Raw genomic sequence first — 23,066 nt, forward strand, 5'->3', positions numbered from 1 at the left:
AATAATAATAATAATAATAATTTATTATTTATACACCGCCCATCTGAGGTATAAATGAAGACAATAACAACCAGTGCTTTTTTCTGGGGGGAACGCAGGGGTATGCACACTCCTAAACATTTTGTGAATCTTTGTACTTTTGTCCATTTACTGTATTTATTTCTCCCGATTTGAACTATAAAAGGGTGATTTTCTTGAGTCAAAATGAGAGTACCCCTAAACATTTTTTATAGAAAAAAAGCACTGATAATAACCAACTAAACAACTAACCATTTGTTGCATTCTCATGACACCCAAACCGACTGAGGCGCCTGCCTCACTCTGCCTAACAGTAGGACTGGCCCTTCATTGATAGCATGGATGCGTTTCCCCTTTCCCCTTATCAGAATGTTGCGCACCAAAATAAGCCAGGAGTTTTGCGCAAATATAGCTGCAATTTATTGAAGAGAACACCAATCCACGTTCCAGTTTAAAGCTTGTGACTCCATGTTCCATCTCGAATATCGACAACTCCAGGATAGCTTCCCATATTCCTAGGCATTTTGACAGACAATTTACAAGCGTGTTCTTCATTCTCCGGAGAGAAATGTAACTCTAATAGTATATAATGGAGGGAGAAAAAGTATGTTGTGGTTAAAAACAGGAAACCTAAAGAGTAATTTTATGCAGTCGTCTAGAGGTGGCAGCACATGTTCATGTAAAGTCAGAAAATGTGAGCAAAAAGTTCCAAAGCTATGGTGATGTTGTGGCTTTTTTTCCCCCAGAGGGTTGTAAGTGCCCCTGCAAAGTCATAACAGAGATGAATTTGCTGACAAAATGGACAGATCATAGATTTTGTTCAAGAACTTTTATGTTCATGTCAAGACTTGTTCTGGTTGCCGACTCACGTTCCAAGGCTCCATTTGCCAACAATGAAAAAGGCCTGCATGTTTGCTTGCCTCAGCCAGGGCCTTGTGGTCACATTAATTATTGTCAGCATCCCCCGCCTCCCTCAGGTGACCCCATCAAGAGAGGAAGGTCACTTTGCCAACAGAGTAACTGGAAAGTGGTTTTGTTCGATATAATTCTCATTTTGCTTTATGTTCCTTCTACCCTGTTTTTCAATAATATGAGCCTCCTCAGGACAGCTAGCAATTGGAATTACCGTAAATCTGTAACAATAAAGAAAAAAATAACACAAGGAAGGGAACAGCAGGATAAAGGTGCAGCATAAAAAAACGGCTGGCCCGAGACATTTTGCCGCCTGAGGCGAAGGACATGATGTCACCCACATTTGAGATACAGAAGTTGGCAGTTGTATTTTATTTTGACGCTGCTGGTGATGGGACAACATCATTCTGAGGGCAACAGGGCAGCTTAGGGACCACAGGCAGGCTCTCTTAAAACACCTTGCCACTCCTCTCTCTCTCTCTTGCACCATTCGATATCTGAGGTGGTGGCCTCACTCCGTCTAATGGTAGAGCCAGACCTGTATAATAAAGCAATACTGGCAGAGTCTAAAAGGGACTTTGCCTGCATGCCAAAAGAACGTCCGAGCAAACACCAGGTGGGCCTGCCTCGGAAGAACATTCCAGAGTCGGATCACCACAGTCTAGAAGGTAACTTGGATGTTTCTGGGTAGATGTCTGAATGATCTGCAATTATCAGCAGAAGTTTCTGATTCCCGGTTTCCAAACGGGTAGATACAGCAAAATCATGAAAAGCATTTTTCAACCTTAGAGGCTGAAAAATTGCAGAAACGTGCACCTGGCAAAGTGGACTTTAGTCATCGCAAAGGTCATGCCATAATAAAATATGTTAGTTATTCAAGCGGCAAGCTACTTGAAATGTGTTAGTTGTTCAAATGGCAAGCATTTCCCTTGAGATGTTCATAGCCCTGTAAGTAGCCCTAAACCAGGCATAGGAAAACTCCGGCCCGCCAGATGTTTGGGACTACAATTCCCAACATTCCTAACTGTCAGGGGCTCAGGAGCAGAGGCACAGGAGGGGGAGGAAATGGAGAGCGAAGGGGAGGAATCCGAGGGGAGCGTAGGAGATGACAGTGGTCCGAGGGATTCCATGAGCCTCTCCAGCGAATCCAGTGGCCAGGGGTAGGGGGTTCCCAAGGGGAACGCCCCAGGAGCAAGGGGGCAGCAGGGACTCCCAGAGCAGTAGTTGGAAATCAGGACCAGCTTCCCCACCAGAGCAGAGTGGGGGGGAAGAGTCCCAAGCATCGGGGCCAGTGCATTCCCCACCAGGGAGAGAAGACGAGGCAGAGCTGACCACGCCTCCATCGGAGAGTCGGACAACGGAGGGGAGGTCAGATCCGGCCAGTATCCCGGAAGAGGGAAGCAGTGACAGAAGTAGTGTAACGGTTAGGAGAAAGGTCACTGGGTTGGCGCGAGAGGCAAGTTCAAATGTACAGGAGCGCGGGACAGCAGAGAATGAGGATTGGGAACCGGGTCCTAAAGCCTGCCGGAGGCAGGGGGAGGAGCTAAGCGACTCAGCCTCGGAAGAGTCCAGAAAGGGCAATGCCCCAGCGGGCAGGAGGACCCAGAGGAGGAGAGAGCAGCGGAAAAGGTGGAGCAGGGCTAGGATCTTAAACTGGTGTCAGAAGGGAGGAGACTCAGACAGGACTTCGCCGATCTAGAGTTTAAGACGTAGGGCTGCACGCTGCGGCTTTGAAATGGAAACTGAACTTCAATAAAGACTTTTGTACATTACGACAGCCTAGCGTTGGTCCTCTGTGAGCTGGGACCTAGAGGCAGCCCTGACACTAACTAACAGGACCAGTGGTCAGGGATGATGGGAATTGTAGTCCCAAACATTTGGAGGGCCGGAGTTTGCCTATGCCTGCCCTAAACATTTTACTTCTTGAGTTTGCATGCCCACAGACTCTGCTTAATTAAAACCATGGGTTTTTGAATGTTTGCCTCTGCTGGCTGTCTCCTTCAGCTTCTGCCCCTCCTCCAGTTTGAAATATGGGGAAGATAGCATTGACCTAGCTTAGAGGACTCCTTGAGAAAATGCATGTAAAGTGCTTTGAGCCAAGGCCTCAGTCGAAGTGGTGTGCTGGTGTTCTATAGAAGTGTAATTTCAACATGAAACGGCAACATTTTCTTCTTATTCTGCTTTTATGCTGAAAGACAAAACCAGTATGCCAGTTGTTTTGTTATTCAACCTGGATTCATGCATTTCCACACCCACACTAAGCAATATGGGTTGAATAATTAGCGTATTCATCTGTGTGGTTCACCGCAATTAACTGGTAACGCTGTGTTGTTCAGGCTGTGGCATAACACAAGCTCTCACGGCGAACCATTAGGGCAACAGGTTCAGCATGAGGACACATTCAACCTGGGTGGCCTAGAAAAGTGAAACCACATTAGTAATTAAATGATGGGGTGTGCCAGTCTTTAGGACTTTCCCCAAGTTTGCCCACCACCACTTAATCTTACTCACTGTAATTCCCCGACTTGCAGTCGACTTCCTAGGCCTGCGTCGTGACCTAGAAAATTGTGGATATTGAACCACTAATAACTTGGGCCAGAGAGGAAGGGAGGGGCTGAGGATCTCCAGCTCTGCACCCTTTTTCCTAGATAAAAATAGGGAAACCTTTGCTCATATACCACCAAGGATCACAACTTCAGCCCACTTGCTTGGCTATTTCACATCACTGAAGGCTAATCACTTCCTGTTGTATTTCTGTGTCCGTTAGCAATCAGTTAGCTTCTGCGCATGATCTGAAAGCCCAGAGACTGCTTGCTCTTTGGGTGAACAGCACAGTATATGTCATCAGCAATTCGAAACAAACTTCAAGAGCTGCAGGGTGTGAAATGGCAAGCTGTGCACTAAAATTACATGGTGCTTTAATGTTTGTGCACACGCATCCTGACCCAGGCTTGACAGGCAGCAGCTGCTGAAAGCCCCCTGCTTTCATTTGCATCTGGTCACCCTAGCCTATAGAGATTCGGCCGTAAGAAAATATGAGCATCCCTCTTGGGTCAGACCAAAGACCTTCTAGTCCAGAGCTCTGTTTCCACAGTGTCCAACCAGGTGCTCCTGGAAAGTCCATAGGCAGAATATAAGCACAATAGCACTCTCCCTGTTGTTCCCTGTCAATTGAGATTCAAAGAGGGGCGGCCTCTGATTGCTGGAAGTAGTTGTATATGAAATGTAGGTGGGTTCCCATGAGGCAAGACACAGTGGTAACAGCAAAAACCTTTATTGAACTAACAGAACTGGACAACAGGGGCAAAACAACTGCTTATTTTTGAAGGCCTGGGCCACTCCCACGCCCAACATGATTGGCTGTCTAAACTTCCAAGCTGTGAATCATGACTCAGAATTTAAGGGCCAATGGCAGAGGATGAAATCCTGAAATGTTCTGTGATTTGATATCATGTATCGAATCAAAACACAGGAGTTCAGAATCCTTAGTCCAGACTCAAGCTCAGGCAAACACAGACCACTGAATACGTAACAGTATACCCACCATGGCTGCTTGATACCTTAGTTTTTTGTCAGGATAGTTCTTTTATTTTTCAGAAGAGGGGAGGTTGCAGAATGTTCCCTAACCTGGGGCTGGGCCCAAAGGTTGCCTTCCTACAAAGGTAGGAGTCTTCCTGTGATGGAAGAACTCCTTCCCCTGACGGAATGTCAGAGGAAGAAGGATGGATATGTTGACGTAGACCTGAGAGTAAATACCACTGAACTCAGTAGGACTTACTTCTGAGGAGATATGCCTCTGTAGGAATGTGATTCAGGTTATTAAAAACGCCCAGATTCTCTCACACAGTATCTGGCAAGCTCAGTCATCGTAATCAATGCACTGAGGTGGTCAGAACTCTTTCAAACATACAGCCTGAGGTGTGTGTTTATTGCCACAAGCAAATACATGAAACAGTGAAGCCACCATTCAGGACCGGCCAAGTGTCTGGGTGACTGGGCTGCCTGCCTATGCCACTGCAGAACCAGTATATAAAATTGGTAGCTTTACCACACTGAAGCCCAAAATTAATAAGACGTATTAGAAATTAGCAAGCTTATTGGACATAGGTTCAGAGGAAAGAGCTTGGTTCCTGTGAACTTTAGAGACACCCTGCTCCCTAATGTTTCAGCATGAATTCTAAGATTGGTCCAGAGCACCCACTTGACCCATGCTCCGAGGTCAAGCCAAAAGAGTCTGTAGTGAAGTGCTCTTGATGGCTGCTCTGCTGCCTCAGCAATTCTTGGAGAGGCTCAAGTGTAAGATAGCCTGAATCCAGTTCTTGATGTGGCATTTTATAGGTTCTCTGGGAATTTTGTTACATCGTGCATTGGGAACCTGTGGATCTCTAGATGTTGTACAACTCTCATTGGACTCAGGGTTGCTCATAGGTGGGCACAAATGTACTGGGCCCATGGCCAGCAGGGTGCACAGATTCAGAGCTTCAATTTTTAAAGAAACAAGTTTCTAGTCTTCCTGGAAAAGAAGTCATAAATCAAAATGTGCTGGCACTGCTGGCTGGAGTTGATGGTAGCCATAAACTAACACTATCTGGAAGGTCACAGGTTTTCCACCCCCTTCTTAGGTATTTAATGTCTCAAGGCTTTACGGATAATAATCTAAAATATATAGATAGCCACGGTCAGAGAAAGAGGAACAGCTTCTTTCTCTTGTGGATAGCCGTGCCTGTCCTGTGACCTCTAGTCCATCAATTATTTTTGCTGGCTATTCTTATTCTTCTCTTGGATCTTTAATGCTTTGGCATCAGAGAAACCGTTCCCCATTTGGTGGAAACTACCACAACAAAGTCAGAATAATTTATGCAAAGCAATATTGGCAAAATTTTCAAAATGTGCATAATTTATTCCAAGTCTAGGATTAGATTTTTCTTCATATATGTGCAGAGTGCAATCAGTCCTGATTATATGTACATTGGCATTCCATTCCTTAATTAGGGATTTGGTTTATATTGCAGTGCTAATTATGGTAAGGAGTAAAATGGACGCCAACAATTTTTTCCCCCATTGGCAAATTCTGTGGGCCTATGTTTGAACTACTCATTGTGTATACATTTTATCGTTCTTTGTAGTGAAGAAGACCATATGTAGGGAGGTAAACAGATAGGACAATGAAACAATTAAAGCCAACCACAGGAATGGCCAAGCATGAAACACAAACGCAGCCGAAATCCAGAAATTCAGATGTTGTTATGATTCAGCTTGTCCCAAATAATAACACACACATTAACAAGGAACATTAAACAAAAATAGCAGTTGGGGACATTTTTTCATTCAAAGCAGAGAAAGGACAGAATATTTAAGCCCCCACTGGCACATACCAACAGATGAGGTGACAGACTACAGTATGAATTAGATATTGATCCCGCATATTTGGAAGAGAACATTAAGTGAATTAGGAACATCTCTGGGATTATGAGTCCATTGCTCTTACACTGGAGAGCTTCTTGCACAAGAAAAGGGTTTCACAGGAAACAGGCACATTTTCAGAATCTGTTCCTATTTTGATGCACATGAAAGTTGTCAAATTTACTTTGATTTTAAAAGCCTTATTTTTTATTTTATTTTTTGAAAAATCCACTCTTACTGTGATTTATAAAGCTTTTTTTCCCCCACACATCAAAACCCATTTATCTCAAGTAGCCCTATTAAGAACATGAACCGAAGTAAATGGGTAGCAAATCACAGCAATAAATATTAAACTAAGAGCTTGCTAAGGCTAGGTTAAGTTCTTGTACTATTTGTGGAATGAGACCCCTCCAGACACCTTAGTTTTTATTATAATGCAATCATAATGAGTTTGATGACGTTGGGGTGGTTATACGCAATCCCACTTTCAATGCGGTTTGTGCCTGCAAAAGTTTCCGAGCAGACATCCTTTATCCTATCTAACCAGTGTATATCTCATTGCTTCCTGCTGAAATCCTGCAACTTTGCATTTCAGAAATCTTTCATTTATTTTTGTCCCGTTTTTGTTGTGGAACGGGGCGAAAGCACCCCTCCAAGTGACAATATTGTTCTAACAATATTATGGTAACAATGAATGGTAAGTTGATAGCCCTGTATAAATCTACCACCAATGACATGTTGCAGATAGACCGAGAAACACAGACATGAAGGGGGGGGGGGGGCGTTGCGTCAGTCTACAGGGCCTTTTATTGAAACATCTTTGTTTCATTTTTTTAAAATAATATTTATTAAAGTTTTAAAAGTTACAGAAAGAAAAAAAAGAATTAGACATAACAAAACCATACAATACAATACAAAGACAAAACTACTACATATACATAACAAAAATAAAACAAAAACAATTAAAAGGAAAAAAAACCCACATCCAATACTTTCAATATTATTAACTTTCATTTACTTGTTTCAGCGACCTCCTCACACCTCCCTTTTTTGTATTCTAGTTCGGTTAGCTATTTCAACAAATCCTTTCCATCCTTCCCATTTTTTATCCTGATACAATGTAACTTTACCTTCCCTCCTTTCATCCATTAACAATCTATTTTTACTTCGTCCTTTATAATACTTCTGCTAAAGCCACATAACTTCATTCCAGCCTCCTTCTAACATTCCTTAATTTTACAATGTTTCTGTAAATAAACTTTAAATTTCTTCCAGAAACATCTTTGTTTCAATGTCCCGTTAAACTTCTTGAATCCTTAAATTGATGAATTTCTTGCTGGGGCTAAGATTGTGATGAATTTTTATTTATTTATTTTTAATGGGACTAAGATTCTAGGCCTATAAAAATAAGCTTGATAGTTTCTCAAGTACACGCAAAGGTCTCCAATCAAACTTTAATTATTTGATGAATGAATTAAGCCCACTGAAGCTTGCTGCCCTGCAAATAATCTCTAAATTAGGTGTGCACATAGCATGGTTTATTCTGTTGTCAGCAGCCTTGCAGAATTCATCTCCCAGTTTGCAGAATTTTAGACTGAACTTGCAGCCAACTATTATCATGGCCGGACAACGACCGATGGTTCCCTGAATCCTGACCCACGAACCCCTGGCATGTTCAGTCTGGAACATATAAAGCAATCATTCTGGAAGAATTAGGGCTGAAATAGATTTTCCACAACAAACCCCGGCACTGTCCCCAGACAAAGACAGCAAATCTCCACTCCGGTCAAGAAACCATATCTTTTGCTGCCATAGTAATCCAGGTACAACAATATCTTGCACTTCCTGCAACTTAAACCAAGCAGAGCTTCTTTCTCCCGCTCCCCAATTTCCCACCATAAAGCATACTATAGTGGAAGAGTAAGGACATTCAGACAAAGCAGCTTTGAAGCAACAGCAGGAATGTGTTTTCTCTTGCAGAAAACATTAAATTAAAAAAACAGTGTATGAAAACAATAGGGGATTTCAGTTCATTTGAGCATTTTGGTTTTAATGGAGCTTCCAGCTCAGACTATACACATTGGGGTTGCCAACTGATCGGGAACTGCTCTTGTGCCTGTCACAGCAGCTTGCTGAACAAAATTAATAAATCAATAAGAACTGGCAGGTGAAACTTATCGCAGCATGGAGGGAAACTTTTATCATTTACTGGTGTTTCCACATGGCGCTGCTGCTAAACATGCAACTACAGTGGATGTTTAGCTGCCATTTTGTTATTTAGTATTGATATCCGACTCTTCTACAGGGAGCAAATGAGAGGAGTTTACAGAAGAGAAGAAACAGAAAAGTGAATATTAAGACTCTGGTCATCCAACTTGCCCATATACATGTTACCTATTAGGGGTGTGTATCACCTCTGTGTATACCCTGAATTCTGAGCCAGTTGGAGTGATTTGGGGAAATTTCTCACATATGTGAGTTGGATTGCACCATTAACAAGGTATGATGAGGCAGATCAGGATATTCCTAAGATTCTGTGTGGCTCTGGGGCTTAAGCTCTCAGAAAAAAAGACACAGCCTTTTTCTCCCTGAGAAACAAAATTAAGTTGGTTGGGGAACTGCCCAAAGCTGGGAGGGGGGATATTTTGATTTGATGCATAGGTCTAGCTCTTAATCACAGTGATTTATTTTCCCAGGGTACTCCAATCCCAGTGGTTTGGGGAAGGGATTAAAAACTGTGTTTGTTTTTCATTTGGATCTATGCCTTGTATCCCGCAAAATCCATGGAGGGGGCCAAAATACTCTTGGAACAATAAGTTCCTTACTGTGGGGGTGGTATTTTCCCCACCCCAGTCTTTCCTGGGGATTTTTCCACCATCACCACGCACCAATTATAGACTTTCCATTGGTTTTTAAGAAATCAGACTTTAAAGGTGCCCTGAAAAAAATGGTATGTGTAATCCACTCTAGAAAGGCTACTGTGCCTGCAAATTTTATAGTCTTCTGCCAACAGGAGAACAAGTTACTGCCATTCTTAAATTTCCCATAAGAGTGAAGGGGGAACCTAGAGCTTTGTTTCATGCAGAGCATCCTGGAACATGAATTGCAGGTTGAAATGGAGAGAGCACAGAAACAGATCAGGATGTTTAAAAATGCCCCAATACAAGGGAATATTGGGTTATTATGTGCACCTTTTTCATACTGAGAGAAACTCTTCTGTAAATGATGGAGAATATAAAGCTTATCAACACCAATTCAGTGTAATGTTTCCAAGTCTCTTCCTAGACCCCTGATTCCATGTTTTGTGGTACTTTTAACTGCAGGAGATTTTGCCAAGATTTTCCCAATTGCTCAGTCTCTCTTCACAGGATGGAGATGAGCAAGCAGTCATGTTAAATTCTGGTAGGCCAAACACTAGGTTTCCATTTTGCACTTCTTTTATAATGTATGCTTTGATGAACTTTTCGAATCATATGCAAAAGCAGAAAAATCCCAAGTGGGTGGGCAGAAAGAAAAACAAAAGATGGGGTAGTTGAAATGAGAATAATATATATATTAAAAGTAAAATAATAACACTCCAAAAAACAGAACTGGAAATATAAGTTAGAGTTAGGTAGCGTGGCTTTAATTTGCATATTTTGTGACGGCATCGAAATCTCAAATCATGCTTGTGTTCTTAAGTGCATCAGGAATATAGAGTAACAATTTATAAAGGAACAAAATAAAACGTATCATGTGCATAAAGTACAAAAAAAAAATCCATCAGTTTGAACAACTTGCAATGAAACTGGAATGATCTCAACATTTAAGGTTTTATTACCATACTGCTGTGCTGAGGGAAATGAAAAAGCACTGGTATACATTTTAATTAAAGTGTAAAGTGTTAAAATTGATATTTTACTGGGTTCTTAGTCAGCACATCCAGGCATCTCTTCCATTCAAAAATGCAATTTTATTGACCCAGGAAATTTGCTTTTTCAAACAAATTGTAAAACAGTCATTTGTTTAAAATTGGTTATTAGAGAAGAAAATTTGTGTGGGGGGGGGCTGTGTTGTTGTTTTTTGCTTGGTGGTGGTGGGCTTCTATTTAGCAGTGGTGGTGGGACAATCGTGGGAAGGCCCCTGCCGCCCAGGGGAGGCTCCAGGGCCGCCAGAGGCCTGGCGTAGGCCGCGCGAGGCGGCAGAGCCTTCCTGAGACCTTAAAAGGCCGGCCAAAGCTGGGGGCGGCGGGAAGGCCCCGCCGCCCAGGGGAGGCTCCGAGGCCGCCGAAGGCCCAACTAGGCCGTGCGATGCGGCGGAACCTCCCCGAGGCCTAAGTAGGCCTCTCGCCACAGCGGAGCCTCCCTGCGGCCTAAAAAAGCCGCCTGGGTGCCTCCGAGGCCCTGGGGGTGACTAGGGACCCCCCCGCCACCATCCGCTGCACCCCGGGGTTGCCAGGCCTGGCGGGGGAAGGGTAAGGCTGCGTTTAGCGTCGCTCCCCCCCCCCGCGGCCCACACGCCCCCGCAGGCACGTATCCTGAAATCCATTACCCCCCTGCTATCAGTTACAGATAGGTAGCTGTGTTGGTCTGTCATAGTCAAAACAAAATAAAAAAATTCCTTCCAGTAGCACCTTAAAGACCAACTAAGTTAGTTCTAGGTATGAGCTTTCGTGTGCATGCACACTTCTTCAGATACACTTCTTCATGCACACTTCTTCAGTATCTGAAGAAGTGTGCATGCACACGAAAGCTCATACCTAGAACTAACTTAGTTGGTCTTTAAGGTGCTACTGGAAGGAATTTTTTTATTTTGTTCCCCCCCCCCCTGCTATCCTTTGGGAACCCTTTCGCCGGGGTGGGGGGACGCCAAAGGCCCCAGGCTCACCTTTTGGAGCGAGGAAGTCCAGCGACGTCCTTCCCGAAGAAGCTCTGGAGCCAAGTGAGGATTCCCAGGTAAGATCCTCCCTCTATTGTGTGGGCAGGTAATCCCTCCCCTACCTGGCCTGGTCTCCTTGGCAATGCTTCCCCCAGGTGGGATTGGACAACTGACTGAGGTAGGCGGAGACCTCCAGGTATCCCACCTGAGGGAAGGCAAAGCCAAGCCTATGCTGTTGCAGCCGCTCCAGATCTAGGGGCTGTGTACGTCCATGCAAAGGGCGCCCCCCGTTTTAAGCGGGGAGCGGTCATTGTGTTATTTGGCGATGCTAAGCAAATATTTTGCTATTGGTTATTAAATTTCATTGCGCATTTCCTAAGTATTCAGATGTTAGTGAAACCCTACGTAAGCAACACTCCTCTTTATGCGAGCTCTTAATTTTTTGAAAACATCCCCATGCTAATTGTATAAATGGAATTGTACTATATACTCTCACTAACGGGGAGTGCCTGGTGCTGCCTGGAAATTTAAGAAACCTTTGTTTATGAATTTTAAATAGATAGTGTAATTTGTGGTTTTGGACCTTTCATGTCAAAAATGGGTGAAGTAAGGCCAAGTCATGTTTCAGTCCACCATCTTGTCTCAAAATGGCTCCTGGTATCCAAACATTTATGAAGGATGCCACCCCGACCTCATGCTGAGCTTGGCAAGGACTAACCTGATGAAGCAGTTGACAGGACTGTGGTTCTGAGCATCCCACTTCCTCCTAAAGGCTCCTCCCCAGGCAACTGTCTTCCCAACAGTCTCAAACTCCTTCGAGGAGAGGTTCTTTGTGCCTTTTGCTCTGCTACATGTTAACACCCTCCCCATTCTTGGAGACAGGGGAGGAGAGGAGAGGAAAACAGTGGAACTGGCAGCCTGAGGATCTGTCATATCCTCAGCCTCCTCCTCCTCCTGCTTCACCCCCATTCATACCTGTTTCCTACTCAGCCTTCAACCCATCTGCTCTCCTTCCTCTGACCTGTCTTCTATATCCTACCACCATTCTCCTGGCTCAGAGTCTTTCTTCTCTGGGGGCTTCCCCAGCTTCAGCTTCCTATCATTCCTCCTCATCTAGCTCCTGACACTTTAGCTCAACATTGTCTAAAGTGACTGCCAGTTTCAGGGAGAGAGTCTCTCTCAGCCCTACCTGAAGATGTTGGGGGTTGAAGCTGGCTCATTTTACATTGCCATTATTATATACTCTTGTCCACTACATCAGAATGCTAAGGCACATTGTCCTCAAAAGGATTTTCATCAGCAGCAGAAGTCGCCAGAGATCTTCCTTTTCACACAGGGTCAGCGGACAATGACAGTGGGCCTCAAAAAAGTGTTGGGAGGGATGTTTGTCCCGATCTTCTATATGATTGCATTAATGATCATGGGAACATCTGGTGCACATATTCCAGGGACATATTTCAAACTTGGAATCTGACTCCACTTGAGGTCTGGCACCAATGAGGGTACACATCTCTGGAACGGGTGTTTTATAATGCATTTCATGAGCAGACAGTTTGGACTGAAAACACAAGAGGCTTAAACACTCCTCTGTTTTCACTTCTGACAGCGTTCTTTGTGAATCATTGTTCTCATCTAACAAAGCCTGGTTTGTGTACCTGAGACTCAACCGTGAGCATCTCATCTGTGACCTTGTATACTGTATTGAGCCAAGTCACCCACTTCTTCGCTAATGTTATATCTGGATGTCGCTAAGGTAGGGGAAGCAAGCTGCACACTAATGATCTCACACAGATTCTTAATGTTCCCAGTACTTGTGGTTAACATCTACGAAGTGTTAGAGGATTTGCCTGACAACAAGGTTGGAATCCATAGCTACTAGGCAAATATACATAAGGCAAGGGTATGTTGTCCAATGTTTCCTTTAGTAAGTTATTCTGTGCCTCTTGTTTGGTGTTAAGAACAGACTTAAGATTTGATGATGTGACTGGTAGAAGGTTTATACTGAGAGGGACGGAAGGTGAGAGAACTTCCTAAGGAAAGGACTAGGTCTGGGTAATTCTGTCAATTTCAGTTTCTCCCAGTTCTCCATTTTCCAATATCAAGTTATCTGCATTTCTACATCAGTTATGTTTTTAAAAGTCCTCATGAAAATTTGTCACCATTGACAGCAAGACACGTGTAAAGAATCTTAAGTGCATGGTTGTCTCAGAATGCTCTGATCTCAATATGCAATGTGCACAGCAAGTTCTCTTGGAAGAGAGGTTGCAGTGGTGCAGAAGCTCATTATTGGCATGCACAGCACATCTGAAATGTTTGGGACTGTCTTGCTGTTGGGGGAGTCGGTGTGTCACCATTATCATTGAATCAGTAGGTGGCACATACAAATCATGGGAATCTGAGTTGTCAAATGCCTCCACTCCTCATTTCATCCATGATGAAGATTGCCTGGAGTACAGATGACAGAAGGATGTAAGGACATAAATGAGCCCTACTGGATCAGGCCAAAGGCACACCTTGACCAGCATTCTGTTCTCATAGATGCCTATGAGAAGTCTGCAAGTAGGACGCAAGTGGTCCAACTGAAGAACTGTTTATGAAAGGTAAGGTTTAAGGAGGGAAAACCTGTACCATGCAGAGGGGTTCGGAAGACCTGTATATTGCATGGAGACGCATTGCACCTGGCACATTGGGTCTCACCTGTAAACCTGGTGGAAGCCTGATGCCTATGACAGCAACAAGCGCTACCAGGAGATTTCTACAGCCTTTTAAATGCATCTGCGGGAAGCAGGGTTATTCTTTTATTGTTTTGGTTTAATTATTCTATGAACTGCTCTGAGATCTTTTGCTGAAGGGTGGTATATGAATTTATTTATTTAATACTACTACTACTACTACTACTACTACTAATAATAATAATAATATAGCTCTGCACTTTTCTCCATGACAGCCATTCCTTTATAGGAGTTGGAACAAAGGAGTGCACAGGAGAAACTATTGAGATGTAGGAGCTCACTATACTCCTGTGCAAATGACTCCAGTCACAGAGCATTGGCTTTGTCCCACAGAACCACACCAGAATGACAAAGAACAAATCCAGATCTAATTTGAATAGCCCTGCCCTTTGATATGCATAGCCCCTCCCCAGGGCTCTGTTTCATGAACTTGAAAGTGGTTTCCATTGCTATCCATGAACATGACTTTAGGAGTGGGCTTTCCTCTGGAGGAGTCGTGGGAGCCAACCCAACCCAAGGGGAAGCTCCGCTGATGGATTCTGAGCGACGGATTTTAGCTTCTGTTTCTGAATACAGCCCCGAAATGATCACAGTTGCTTTGGAAGAGTTGCAACTCAAGCTGGTGCTCATTTCCTTTGTTTGCCTTGGTGGACCGTGTGTATTCATGCAAATGAACTGTATGTAAACGCACACCTGACAGCGCATTGATGTGGAACCATTTTCAGTAGAGAGGGTTTTGGGGGAGGGGGGCAAGGGGAGAGAGAGAGAGAGAGAGAGAGAGAGAGAGAGAGAGAGAGAGATGAAACTGGTGAAATTCTGCCCGGCCTTATTTAGGAATTGATAGCTTTATGTTTTATTGGTGCAATGGGAACTGTCAGAATGGCCTGAGCAGAAAGCAGATGTTCGTTCTGCCTTTCTTGAGCAGAATCTTACATTGCCCTTCAGGCAAAGCAGGTGGCTGCTGCCGCCGCCCCGCCGCTTCTCTCCAGCACCATCTTTGCTGGAACTCTTTTTCTCTTTGCTTCAGAGCGGGCCCGTCTCACTCTCGCAGTCCCTCTCCGGGGACAGATATGATTAGCTCCAATAAGCTTGCCAAGACAACAGTTGCGGGGAAGGAAAATAGTGCCTGCCTCAAAAGTGCTTGACAAGAAAGAAAGAAAGAAAGAAAGAAAGAAAGAGAAAGAAAGAAAGAAAAGGGGAAAGCCAGCAACTTTGTAAGCAGCTACCCTCCAAAGAGAGCAAAGTCGTTAGGGAAGAAAAACTGTTTGGGGAAGCTTGGCTGTAATATCGCAGGTGCATAGGCTGGGCGGATGCCAGGTCATGCGGAAGCCGTAGGTTGTGCATTAACATTTGTCAGGCTTGAGAAAGTTTTCCAAGAAAGAAAGAAAGAAAGAAAGAAAGAAAGAAAGAAAGAAAGAAAGAAAGAAAGAAAGACAGAAAGAACAGAGCCATTCCCCCTCAAATCTGACAGTGTAATTCTCAGGTGGCGAGAGTGCTTCATATTGCAAAGTTAAAACCTTTGCCTTTTCCAATTTTCCCAGGAGTAAATTCCATCCCCCTCCCCAGTTCTTCCTGGGAACGCACCCAGCAGGTATAACCAGCTAGCAATCATGACAGCAGGAGTAAATGAAACCAATGTTTATAAGCTCAGCAAAGCTGGCAATATAGACACCAGTGAGTGGCTCTGGGGACCGTGTTTTGCAGTTGTGGTGCCATTGCTTAAAAGGCTGTAAATCTCATCTCTAATGTGGCACCTGAAGCAGGGCCTCTCATGTGAATCATAAAGACCGGGCAGGTAAATAGGGAAGCAGGGGCAATGGGGGGGGGCAGCAGGTTCCTCAAGAGTCCAGTTCCTATTTTAATAAGACAGTGGAGGGGGACTGCAATTGAAAGGCAGGCCAAATCATTATCTCCCCCCAGTGGCTAAGTTTGACAGGTGGGCAGGTGATCCATTTCTACCACCGCATGCTTTGAAACCAAACCACGCAAGCAAAGGCACAGTCCAAAGCTTCAGCAGTCACAGATGATCGTTGGGTCTTGCACAGCGTTGTACATGGGGCTTCAGAAGCTCAAAAAACCAGCTGATCCTTGGGACTTCCAACGCAAGGTGCACAATGGTTTGAACAGGGCTTTGCAGGTATCGCTGATCAGCTGACGCCTCTTGGCTCAGCCATAATGTTACCTGTCTCCACACCTTGCATTATCTACATCAGGGGTCAGCAACCTTTTTCAGCCGTGGGCTGGTCCACCATCCCTCAGACCATGTGGTGGGCCAGAGTATCTATTTTTTTTATTGAGGGTGGAAGGAACGAATTCCTATGCCCCACAAATAACGCAGAGATGCGTTTTAAACAAAAGGACACATTCTACTCATATAAAAACACACTGATTTGCGTACCTCCCATGGGCCAGATTGAGAAGGCAATTGGGCCGCATCTGGCCCATGGGCCTTAGGTTGCCTACCCATGATCTACATCATCAAGGTGTAGTAAAAGATGGGTGTGGCTGGCTGGTGAGCCAGAGCTTCCCACCACTGCCATCAGGCATACACCTTGAGTCCACCCAACAGTGGTCATGGATGGACTGCTTTCTCCCATGAATTTGTATTTTCCTTTCTTGAACCCAGTTTTATGGGCCTTCTCCAATCCTCCACCCTCCAGATGTTTTGGACTACTACTAGTATCGCCCCCGACCATTGGCCAGGTTGACTGGTGCTGATTGGCATTATAGTCCAAAACATCAGGAGGGCACCAGGTTGGAGAAGTTATACCCTTGTAGCCTTAGGGACCACAGTTTCATGGACTGAATGTGTCTCATGGCATTCTACTGCTTGGAAGCCAGAGTGGTGTTGATTAGCTAAGGAAGTGGGAAGATCTAGGTTCTGATTCCTGCACAGCCATGAAGTTCATATTGCACCTATTTCTCAGTCTTGCCTGCCTGACTGCAACACAGTCAGATGAACAGGGTACAAATAAATTATTATTATTATTATCATTCAGAGAAAATGATGGAGAATTATGAGCTCCTTGGAGGAAAATGTGTGTGTAGAGCGGTGGTGGTGGGGATAATATAAAAGAAATAAATTCTGGCGACAAACACTTCCTGGAGGAGAGATTTTGTGGAAACCATTTGTAAAGTGCTCTGAAGCTGGCTGAGCTTTTGGAAGGAGAGAGAGGTACAAATGATAGTATTAGAACGATATAAGGGATTGATTCCCACTTATTGATTATCCGCTATGTTAAAGAGGTACATCCTCTTGTCACCCTCAATTTAACCGTGATGCCTGCTAATTTCATCAAGTGACTGCGGTTTGTATTATTAGCGATTTTGGAATGGCTGCTTTGTTTTTAATAGTTGTTTTATTCACTGCTTTATTGATTTCATGTTTGATTGCAATTGTGATTTTTAATCTGCTTTATGTTGCACAGTGCCCAGAAGATGATTGCTGCTGGATGGCAGGTAAAGAGAATGAAGGAATGAATCAAACAAACTGTATTGGGTTTCTTCCCACGTTGTGACTGATACCTGTGTTCCTTTGCGCATACTGTAATGAAGGGGTAGGAGGAAGGTGGCCTGGCATCTTCTGATAGATCTCTGAGCAATTTGCTGTAGAACAACAATGATTCAGTCTCCCAATTTTTTTAACAATAACACCAACAAAAAAGCACCCCTTTTCTAAATTAGATGGCTGAGATTAAGAAAGCTTGTTTTGCAAGATGATGGGGAGACTAGGAGTGGATTTGTGTGTAACAGGATTAGGAGCTCAAACAAATTCCTAGAATGACCATGTCTTGAATTTCCTTGAGTAGGAATGGACCTTCTTATTATTGAGTGTGGAGACGTGAAGATGTTCCTCATTGATGACACCTGGGTGCGCTACCCAGAATCAACATCCACCTTACCACTGGTGATAGGCCCAAGAGACCCTTGTCTCCACCATTGCCCACTACCTGGGGACCGCAGCATTGGACTGAGCTGGCTTAACAATGGGCATGATGTGTATTTTATGTGTATTTTAATGAATTTAATAGAGAGCAAGATTATGAGTCATAGGGGCATGGAGAATGTGTGTATAACCTTAACAGTGCTTAGCTTGGTTTTTGTTTTTTTGGAGTTGCTATTTGCTTAAAGTTGCTAATAGTATTTTATAGATTATAAATACTGTATTGGTTAATCATCTAATATGACTTTTGCTGTAAGTCTGATGTTTAGCTTCTTTTTTAATTAATTATTTTATATGATCTACTACACTATACTTCTGATGTTCTATTATGCTGTATCAGAATACTGTTGTTTATTGTTTGTAAGCCACTTTGGGATTCATTGGAATCATAGACTCCTAGAAGGGACCCAGAGAATCATCTAGCCCAACTCCCTGCAATGCAGGAATAGGCCCATACAGGGATTGAACCTGCAACCCTGGCGTTATCACCACCATGCTCTAACCAACTGAGCTATCCAGGTGTCAAAAGCATCAGCATAGAAATACAACCAATTGTGTGTTCAGAGCCACCCTTTCCCTGGAAGGGTACATTAATCGCTACTTACACCACTATTTTGTATATGACATCTGTGGATCTTGGAGTTTTAGGAAAAAAACAACAACAACCAAGAAAGCTGAAGTAAATCCAGCAAGGCTGAAGTTTTCCCACTCCTGCCACAATGCATCTGAAGATGCCATTTCTCAAGCATATTTCCTCACCATGAGTAGGCTAGAGAGAAATCACCCCACAGAGTGTATCCACTATATGTGTATGTAGTATCCACTATAACTGATGACCTTTCTCATACTTTGAGCTTAATTCATATCACACTTGCCCCAAAAGTTGGCTCCCAAGCACCCACTCCCAATGGAAAACATAATTACACCCAGTGTATTAGGGAAACAAATTGTTCTTGTTTTCACAAAGTACTCAGTGTGCGAAAAGCCATTCTTCCTTGGAGAAAACGACAGCCAGCAGCCTCTTGGGCCTGTGATCAGCCTGACATTTATATGATAGAAAGAGAAAAGCAATTGGGGTTCACACGTTTTGAGTTGCAAGTGATTTATCATTATTTGTTTGCCCGGCAAAGAATTCCAGTTGAAAGGCTCCATTCAGAAGGCAAGCCAACAGCAAATGGTGAATTCATGCTGGAAGGTCACGAGTTTCAAATATTCTAGATCAGTAGCGATAGATGATGGAATTTGCTGGATTAATACCAGCTTCGGAATTGCTTCAAGCTCAGGCTTCTGACTCAGATCATCAGCACACAAACTCCAAAGAAAAACAGCGCAGCTGAATATAAGTTGTAAATGTTATTTCCTTTGGAACTTGTTTAGTTATACCATAGCAACTTTGTGCTAGCATTTCTTGGGAAAATAACATTCTCAGCTTCTGTGTTGGGGAACTATTCTCTGCTGTATCCTTGTATGCCTACTTACAAAACCTTAATCATGAGTAAGTCTTCATACAGAAAGCAAAGGTCATCCCTTAATAAAAACAGCAACAACATTTCAAATCATGGGAAGGGTTTTCTCTCTCTCTCTCTCTCCCCCCCCCCCCATCGCCACTTCATCTTTTCAAGAAGCAAAAATGAATTCAGCTTATTCATCTGGAGAACATTTAGACCAGGATACATTTCCAGGGTAATGTATTGCTACATTTAAAAAGATGTACAAATTGCAAAAACCATTATTCTCATTAATATATAAGGACTTTTGTCTTGCTTTTTTTCAGTTGTGATTAAGGGTTTGCCCACATTTCTGCTTGCCTGATGCCTCATGGTTTTCTGCTTGTCTTAGGCATGGGTCTGAGCGGTTTCACCTTTACCCTATTGCGTGGACAGGCAGAGTCCCCCAGACCCGGGCGCCCCCCCCGTCATGTGGAATAACCACTCAAGACAACGTGCTATGGGATTAAATTGGCTACAACTTTATTATATTTCAAATGTGGGTAGACCTTGGCTCAGGCATTGGGCGTTATCCCTCCCCAGTCCCCAGCCTAGGGAACATCAGGGTTATCCAGTGTGGGGGGGGATGGGCTGGCTCTGGAGAACATATGTTCAATAGCCGCCCCCGTTATGCTGCCGCTGCAGGGGAGAGCAATGACGACCTCTCGGCGTACGGTCAAAGCTTCCCTTCAGAAACCCCTTTAACGGGGAACCCTGGTATCGCCGCTGCAAAGAGGAAGATAGACTAAAGGATTCCGCCCAAGGCCTGATACCGCCAAAGTTGTGACGTTTTGCTACGGGAAAGGCAAAACCTGCCAATGCAGGGGAATTCCTTTCCGGCCCTTTAACAGCGACCTTGACGTAGCAGCGCCCACATACCTGTGAAGAAAAGTTAACCTGCAAAATAAGACTTAACTGAGGGTGGGTAGGGTGGGAGAAGCTCTGGAGCCAAGTGAGGATTCCCAGGTAAGATCCTCCCTCTATTGTGTGGGCAGGTAATCCCTCCCCTACCTGGCCTGGTCTCCTTGGCAATGCTTCCCTCAGGCAGGATTGGACAACTGGCTGAGGTAGGCGGAGACCTCTAGGTATCCCACCTGGGGGAAGGCGAAGCCAAGCCTGTTGATGGAGCCGCTCCAGATCCAGGGGCCGCACGCATCCACGCAAAGGGCGCTCCCCGTTTTATGCAGGGAGCGGTCATTGCTTTCTCTCAGAAAAACCTACTTGTTGGTGCTAAATTTAGCGCTAAATTAGGCATAGGATCAAAGACAAAGTCCCCTTAAAAGCATCAAGGTTCAAGTTAGCTTATATGACTAACTAGTTCCATTGGTATTAGGTATTATTATTATTTTCAGTTTATGAGTCACTTGCAACATAATGACTCTTCAGTTTTAAAATCATAAAGCATGAAAATGAAATCAGAAAAAAGAACAGCAATTACAATTACTGCTTCCCAAAACAATATGCAAACCAAAACACAGACATCCTTTGAAATGTGTATTTCTTCAAATTTTGCAAAGCAGTTTTCTCCAGCTGGGCAATATATGTATGGTTAAGTGTGCCTTAAAAACATGTATTAATGAAAACAATGTACAAAATGCATTATAATGAGGGAAATTGTTTGCAAAATGTGTATATTAGGCAAAATTACATACAAAATACGTATAATGGGGGGAAATATAATAAAATGATGGTGAATGTTCATGAGGACCATTTTTTCTTTAAAAAATGCAAGCTGATGTGGAAAATGTGGAGAATTGATTAGAAAAATGAAAAACACAGAAAAACTGAAATTGACAGATTCACTCATCCTACTCAGAGGAGGGTGTTTAGAGAAATTTGAAGGGTGGAGGTACTCTAAGACTTTAGCGTGGTCAGGGTCAATGTTCAGAGTTCAGAGCACCCAAAAGGATTAAAGATTTGTGCTTGGATAGAAACAGGGCAAACTTTTGAAATTGGAAAAAAGTTCAAAAACCCATTTTTGACAATATGGGAATTTGCTTTTCCAATAAAGGTCAGACTCATTTCCAAGGTCTTGGTTATACTTAAATAGTTTTTCTATATTGTGGTTCAGAAAATCAAACTACAAAGAAGTTGAAAGTGGCCAATTGCTTGCTCACTGAAAGCATTTATATTCCATCTTTCAGTAACTGGCACCAAAGACAATACAGAAATATCATAAAATCATTAAAAAAACATTTCATATCTAAAAACAACAAGTTCCACAGTCAGCACAAACAATTTTAAACTTTAATTACAAGAAAGTCATGAAAAGCTTTTTTAAACAGAACAGGCTTACCTTTCCTGAAAACCTTTATTCTATAGTTTGGCTTTCTCAGGCCTTTCTGGGTAAAACACAACAATCCTACCTCATGATCTGCCTGTGTTACCCTACAAAGGGGGTCTGGAAACACGACAGTCCTCTTTAGCCAAATAAAGACAGCAGGCTGCAGCAAGAATAAATGACCCAGAGGAAATCTCCAAATTCTGGACCCCAATACAAAATTCAAGACACTTTTATAACATTTACATGTGTGATCACCTCGTGCACGATCCTTTCCATTACAGTGGTACCTCGGGTTAAGAACTTAATTTGTTCCGGAGGTCCGTTCTTAATCTGAAATTGTTCTTAATCTGAGGTACCACTTTAGCTAATGGGGCCTCCTGCTGCCGCCGCACCACTACACAATTTCTGTTCTCATCCTGAAGCAAAGTTCTTAACCCGAGGTACCATTTCTGGGTTAGCAGAGTCTGTAACTTGAAGTGTCTGTAACCTGAAGCGTCTGTAACCCAAGGTACGACTGTAATATCACTGGATAACAGAATGCAAGGGCAGCTTGTGGACCCCTAAAACAAATTTCATTGGTCAGAACAGCCTGCCCCTAATTACTATGACAACTTTAAGCAAATTTCTTTCATCTTTAAGCAAATTTCATACCAAATGTTGCTTTTCTGCTATCTGCTACATGAAGACTTGTCTAGGTTGGGAGAATTTACTGCTTTTCTTCTTTGAAGATCTCCCACTATTTCTTCTGCTCAAGGTTAGCTTGCTCTTCTCTGCTTTTGGAAGCTGATAAGAGAGGTCCACAATGGGTGCTATGCCAGCAAAATGCGAAAATGCACCTTGTTATTCACAGGTAGGAGGTTCGGGGAGAATTAGCAAGCTGTTAGAGCTTCAAGGCAGCACTGAATTCCTTCCAAAATAAGCAGGCTGGAGAAAGATGACTATATGTCCAGTACATTACCAATACAGGGCAATGGCACAGATATCTTGTGGTTGTGGCTGAGACAACGTGTTTATGCAGACTCAGCACTTAGCAGGCTGAGGTCAATTGTGTTTCAGAGGTGTGTTCTGTGACAGAAAGTGTGAGCATAGGTGTGTTTGCTATGGGTTCTGACATGCCTCCTGGGCCACAACATCCACCTGGGTCCCAGGTCGTGTCACCCAGATCTAACCTGGAGTTGCAGCACTATTGAACCAGCACAAGAAGCCAGGTATTTTACCTTAAAATCAGTTCTGCACAGCATGTAAAAATTCCTTTAAACCTTGTGTCTAAAGTTAAAGGATTCCTAGCCCCCTGCACACACCCACACACAGCCCAAAACATACAATAAGATATAGTTGCCTTTGCACAGGACTTCAATTACTGGAGTAATACCAGGAACCACTTACGATAGGAGGAAATATACACACACATAATGGAACTGTATTTCCCT

General features: G+C 43.5%; 1 protein-coding gene across 1 annotated transcript in view; it reads right to left on the minus strand.

Moving 5' to 3' along the window:
• Positions 1–495: 495 nt before the first annotated feature.
• Positions 496–23,066, minus strand: part of LOC309339317 (uncharacterized protein) — a 169,931-nt gene continuing 147,360 nt past the window's right edge. The window contains exon 4 of the mRNA XM_081857532.1: positions 496–1,151. Coding sequence (XP_081713658.1) covers positions 1,141–1,151 — 11 coding nt within the window. The 3' untranslated portion in view covers positions 496–1,140. The remainder of the gene's footprint in view (positions 1,152–23,066) is intronic.

Source organism: Podarcis erhardii (assembly GCF_964252035.2).
Source record: "Podarcis erhardii genome assembly, chromosome: 3".
Lineage (NCBI taxonomy): Eukaryota > Metazoa > Chordata > Lepidosauria > Squamata > Lacertidae > Podarcis > Podarcis erhardii.